General features: G+C 36.4%; 1 protein-coding gene across 1 annotated transcript; it reads right to left on the bottom strand.

Annotated features, from left to right (window-relative positions):
• On the bottom strand, positions 1,143-4,770 carry LOC109229317 (mitochondrial substrate carrier family protein B-like). Its single transcript, XM_019394714.1, has 7 exons — positions 4,365-4,770; positions 3,515-3,691; positions 3,287-3,436; positions 2,623-2,724; positions 2,458-2,528; positions 2,293-2,360; positions 1,143-1,878 (listed from the first exon to the last, which is right to left on the bottom strand). Exons 1-7 carry the CDS (start codon positions 4,572-4,574, stop codon positions 1,637-1,639), a joined length of 1,020 nt encoding a protein of 339 aa, XP_019250259.1. The 5' UTR covers positions 4,575-4,770; the 3' UTR covers positions 1,143-1,636.

Raw genomic sequence — 5,809 nt, 5'->3', positions numbered from 1 at the left:
GGGATAATAGAAAATTAGTCAGAATATTGAGAAATAAAGGAAAGTAATGCGAAACGTAAAAGCAGAGAGTAATAGCCCGTTTGGCCAAGTTGTAAAAATCAGCTTATTTTGAAAAGTGTTTTTTTTCAAAAGTGCTTTTCTCAAAAGTGCTTTTGGTGAGAAGCAGATTGTGTTTGGCTAATTAGTTTGAAAATCACTTCTGAGCAGCAATTAGTGTTTGGCCAAGCTTTAAAAAACAGCTTCTAAGTGTATTTTTCTCAAAAGTGCTTCTCAAAAAAGTGCTTTTGGAGAGAAGCTACTTTTTTCTGCTTCTCCAAAACTGCTTCTGCTTCTTCTCAAAAGCACTTTTTTTCCTTTCAAAAGCTTGGCCAAACACCTCAATTTTCCGCCAAAAGTGCTTTTGGCCAAAAAAAAAAAAAAAAAAGCATTTTTGACCAAAAAGTAAGACCGATGAAAGTGTCAAAGCCACTATTAGCCATTCTTTACTAAACTCGGTCGAAGCAATGCTTAAGAGCAAATGCTTTGTTCATCACCTCTGCGAAAAAAAGAGCACATATTTTTCCTGGCTTTTCTCTTCCTATTTAACCTCTTTCTCGTGTCAAATGTGATAGACTTGATCGAACACGAAGATTATTCTCTGAGAATATCTTATGGTTTATTCCACCTAAATTCTAACATTGCTTAAATACACTTGGGTTAATTCAATATTGGCAGATGACGAAATGGTCGTTCTCTGTTACTCTTATCACAATTTAAGGATATCCTTAGGAATTATATCTTTGCAAATGAAATCTAACTCTCAGGTAGTATATTCTATACACAATGGAGTAAATGATAAATACTCTCACATCTTTTCTAAATGGAAGTCTCAGGTAGTATGTTGTGTGTCTTCAGCAATTTAAAAAAAAATGATAGATCTATATTCTCACAGCAACGGGTGTAAATGCTTCTCAAAACACAGATATAATTAGAAAATTTTACAAAATGTAAATTGAGAATAGTTATATCAAAAAAGAATAGTTATTTTTTCCTACCAGTATTATAACGGATTATTCCAGATTCAGGTAATTTTGAGGGTCACAAGAATTCCAGAAACAAATGGTCTATATAAGACAAATGGCTTCATGCAACAAGCAACCAAGTGAATAAAAGAACCAACATTGAGTCCTCTCTTATTACAATTGCCAAGCAATACCGTGACATACACCACTGTCCTTAACAATATCTTAAAGGGATTCAAACATTTGCCTAAACTTTGCCAAAAGGAAGCACTAGATAAAATGGGAGAAAAAATTGACAAAAACAAAAAAAAAAAAAAAAAGGTTCCCACAAAAAAAACTGTATGGTTGATACAATCATCTAAGATGACAATGAAAAGGTAAAATCCTAAGAATTAACCAGCCTAAGGTAAAATCTAGGGATACAATGGATGTGGGACACTGGTGATTTTCAATGGCTATACAACAAAAGGCAAGTCTAACAGCAGCACCCACAAAATTTGCTACCGTGTGAATGTTTTCTCTTTTAATTAATACTAATTACCTTATCAATTCTTCCTAACTAGTAACTCAAACAAAACTGAACCTTGTGTGGCTTTTTTTATCAGAAAACTGGAGAAGTGCAGAACTGAAAAACGTCAAGAATCAAAAGGTCCTTGAGATAGAAGCTTCTTCAGTGTTTCATACGTCATGAACACAATTCCCACGCTGGGAACTACTTTGTAGTACTCGGGCATTATCCCTCTGTACAAGCCACGTAAGCCCTCAGTTTTGATTATGTGCTTAAATATCCCCATTATGCCAGTGTTGTACACACGTGCACGTCCTCCTACTCCTTCCAACTGCTTTCTTCGCCTCACAAGATCCAACGGGAAAGTTGCTGCATATTATCAAGAATTACAATAGAGGAATTAAGAACTGCATTTTCATTCAAATACGTATGTAGTTTCACTTATAACCAAGTCAGATTCCTCCAACAATTCATTTTTTAAGCATTGACCTCGGAACCCGGAACCAGCTTCTCTGCCTTCCAAAAGATAGGGGTAAGGTCTGCGTACACACTACCCTCCCCAGACCTCACTTGTGGAATTACACTGGGTTCGTTGTTATTATTGTTGTTGGCCTCGAACCCGCTAAATCGAGGCAGAGGCAAGACGGACAGCTATACTAGAGGTCTTCACTAAATGGTCACAAATATCCACATAGTTTTCAGCAGAAAAATGGAACGTAGCTAGAATCACCAAAAAAATGATTGCACTAAAATAAGCTAAAGTTATTGATACAAAGTACTCACCAGTGGAAGATGCAATTCCTGAAAGACTTCCACAAGCAAGGCTGACTGCAACAGTAGGATCATCGGGCCTGAGAGCAAACAGAAAATCAATGACAAGATACGTTTAGTCAAGAATGACAGAATGACTACCAATAGGGTAGGCTATCAAAACATTGTGGTACTTACCTTTGAGTCTGCCAGTGAGATCTCAAAGCCTCATAGACGGAAAAGCTTATTGCTATGCTAGGTCCAACACCCTGCAACAAAAGCAAACACCTAATTAGCATCGTAAATATTTTGAAGCCAGGGTTTGATCAATATAGATGAAAGGTAGAAGAGAAAAGCAGAGACCAGTAATGTAGCACCAAGCCCTTTGTACAACCCAAAAACGCCTTCATCTCTGCAAATGGTACGAAGAGCGTGCCAGATGCCCTGATAGTATGCCGCATTCCTCTGCAAACCAGTTAAATTGAAGGCTGAATACATATTTCACCACAATCTAGGAAACTACTGTACCGCATTATATATATATATATATATATATTTGTGGAGTAAATAAAAACCCACAATCTAGTCAATTAGAGCGGAAGCTACTCGTTTTTTATGTTGCCCACACACATAGAGACAAGCAATGGCAGAGCCACCTTATGCTAAGGGGTGTCAATTACACCCCTTTGCTGGAAAATTATACAGTTTAGCTAGGTCAATAATTTATTTTATGTATATATACTATATGTTGAATTCCCTTACTTTCTTCGTGTTTATTTTTTTTATCTCGACACCTTTTAGTAAAAGCCCTGGCTACGCTAATAAAGACAAGTACAAAGCATGACATTTGAATCGATATTGTCCCTACACCATCTAAATTGTAATCTAAAGACGACAACAACATGATGCTCCACTAATCAAACAATACAAGAAACCAAGATATGATTAGAGAGGATAAAACTAGTATACCCTGCTCTACTGTTCAATTGATCGATAAGACCTAGAAAGCACTGCTACATAGTTATACCTGTGCAGCTAATCTTGTCCTGACAAGATCCAACGGGTATGTGGCAGCAGCTGCTGTTATTCCAGCCAATCCACCACCAACAAAGTGCACAAAAATATCCGCACCTGCATTTCCCCCTTTACCATCCAGGCCAGGAATTGTTTTCAATAGCTGCCAAACATAATAATTTTCAGAAGAGATGACAAATATTTCCTGCCAAACTTTATATAGGCACAGTTATATACTCACACTCTTGTAGCGTTCATAAGAATAGAAATTGACTGAGGAATACGGTAGCCTGTGAGCAATAGTGACCAAGTTCCCCTTCCAAAAAGCCCTGAATCCTTCTTCGTTGACTATTCGCAATGCCTCACGACATATACTGGGCTTGCTTAATACTGCTATATCTGAATGCATACCTTGAACCTAAGAATTGAAAACATTCAAACAATGAATTGAAAGGGATATCAAAGACAAGAACTGTTGAAACATCGCTGTAATTTGTTTTTCCAATAAATCGAAGCTCTAAAGTTTTACTATTACTTTATTATAGTTAATCTTAAGCAGTTCAAGCCAACAATAAGTCCCGAAACGAACCAAAACAAGCAAATGCAAACAAGAATTTTAGATATTGCATAGCACATATTTAAGAAAATATCAGAAAACAGAAGCATTCAACTAAATAAAATTAGTTACATGCACACGTAGATTTTCTCATCCCTCACACAACTATATTGCAACTCACACATTAACCAAATTAGACTACCAATATCAAACCATTCAATTAAAACCTACATAGGTCCAATTTCAATTTCCTAAGAAACCGAACAGTTTGACCTTTTCTACCCCATATATCACCAATTATTTATCTCTCTGTCCAAATCAGCCAATAAAGTTTTTCCTCCTCAGCTTCATTCTGCTAACCCCATTTTACATGTACCCTAATTTTTTTTCCCCTTTTAAAATCTTAAACTAAGAATGAAATGGACCCGAATTCAACATATAGAAGACTCATATAGCCCTAGTTGACAACTTAGACGAAACAGAAAGGAAAATAAATATCAAAGAAATAGGGTGTCTTTGGAAAAAGAAAAATTACCTGAAAAAGAATGGTGAGGCGGGCGAGGGGAGCAGTACAGGTTTTGCTGAAAGCACCAGCAATGCCACCAGCAAGAAGCTGAGGGACAGTACCAATCTGAGGTTGAGGTTGTGGCTGCTGCTGTTGTGTGTGATAATGGTGTTGTTGTTGTGACTTTTGGGGCTGTAAAAACTTTCTTGCACCACCTTCCACTCCTACTCTTGCTTCCATTCTTGATCCAATTGAAAAAAGATTGCTTCTTTATGTTAAAGTTTCAATTTTTTTCTTGAATCATCTGATATTTGTTAAACCCTAGGGAAAACCCTAAGGAAGAAGACTGGTTTGAAAGTGCTACTCTTTGTTTTATGAGAAACTTGTTTTTGTGGAGTAATTACTTTTTCTATTTCTTTTATGGGAATATTCTTTTCTTGATCTCTATGCTCTCTTTTGTTTACTGCGTCTGCTTAGCTTGGGCTTTTCTTTCTGATGGACTTTAAAGACTGCCGCTTAAACTAGGCCCATTGGAATAATTTGGAACTTTGTAATTAAGATTTGGGGGGGGGGGGGGTAGGGGGGTGAATAATTCTAGATATGACATGTAATGACAGTTGTTATTTAAGAATTAGTCAATACGCTTTGAATTTCAGTTTTTCAAATTTTCAGGATAAAAACGTGCTGAATTGTTCTAAAATTAAAAATGTTAGCTTAAAATTTCAGGAAAAAGTAAGTACTGACTAATTTTTAAATAGCATCCCTGAGAATGGCTATCTGTGTACTTGCCCTGTTTTTAAATTTTCAAGCTTTTCTGGGCCAGCCTAATGTGTCATTTTGCTTAAGTACTTCAAGAATTAATCCAAATAGTCACCCACCTAATTTTCTTAACTAAGAATAGCCAACGGATGTATAATATATGCAAAATTCATGTAAAATACGTGTATAATTGTTTATAATCTATGTATACCGGCTAAAAAAATTAAACAATGAATCTTTCCGGCTATTTGTGTAACAATCCCTAAATACTTCCCATTGTACAGTATAAGCTTCCGGAACAAAAAGGGTAAAAATTGTGCGGGGTAGCTACTTTTTAAAGTGGTATTTACTTTTTATCCAGCATTTTCAATGCTTAGCAATAGTAGCCACTAGTCTATTAAAATTAATATGAAAAGAATGTGTTACCCTTTCTTCTATCTCATATAATGTTGCATGGTTTTACTGCTGGCAGCTTCATCTACATTTCGGTTGCTGGGGTGTTGGCTGAAATGAATAATCGTGGCAGGACTACATTGATGAATACAGTAATCCAACTTATCTCACTGTTATCAAGGATGGCTGTTGCTCTTTGTATCTCCCTTGTTGAATGACAATACATGCTACTTATCGTGTTCGTAGAGAGGGGTTGAAGTCTCCCCCATAGGTATAAGAACAGCCTTCTGGTGTTACCTGTTACGACAACATCCAGCCAGAGA

This window comes from Nicotiana attenuata, chromosome 7 (assembly GCF_001879085.1).
Source record: "Nicotiana attenuata strain UT chromosome 7, NIATTr2, whole genome shotgun sequence".
In the NCBI taxonomy this organism is placed as follows: domain Eukaryota; kingdom Viridiplantae; phylum Streptophyta; class Magnoliopsida; order Solanales; family Solanaceae; genus Nicotiana; species Nicotiana attenuata.
This window is presented reverse-complemented; position numbering and strand designations above follow the sequence as displayed.

What these genes read in the sequence shown, in the direction of transcription:
- LOC109229317 (XM_019394714.1), bottom strand. Translation starts at nt 4,574, where the DNA reads ATGGAAGCAAGAGTAGGAGTGGAAGGTGGTGCAAGAAAGTTTTTACAG. An exon ending in CTTATGAACGCTACAAGAGT is followed by an intron (nt 3,437 to 3,514) that starts GTGAGTATATAA and finishes TATGTTTGGCAG; the next exon opens with CTATTGAAAACAATTCCTGG. An exon ending in GGACAAGATTAGCTGCACAG is followed by an intron (nt 2,725 to 3,286) that starts GTATAACTATGT and finishes ACTGGTTTGCAG; the next exon opens with AGGAATGCGGCATACTATCA.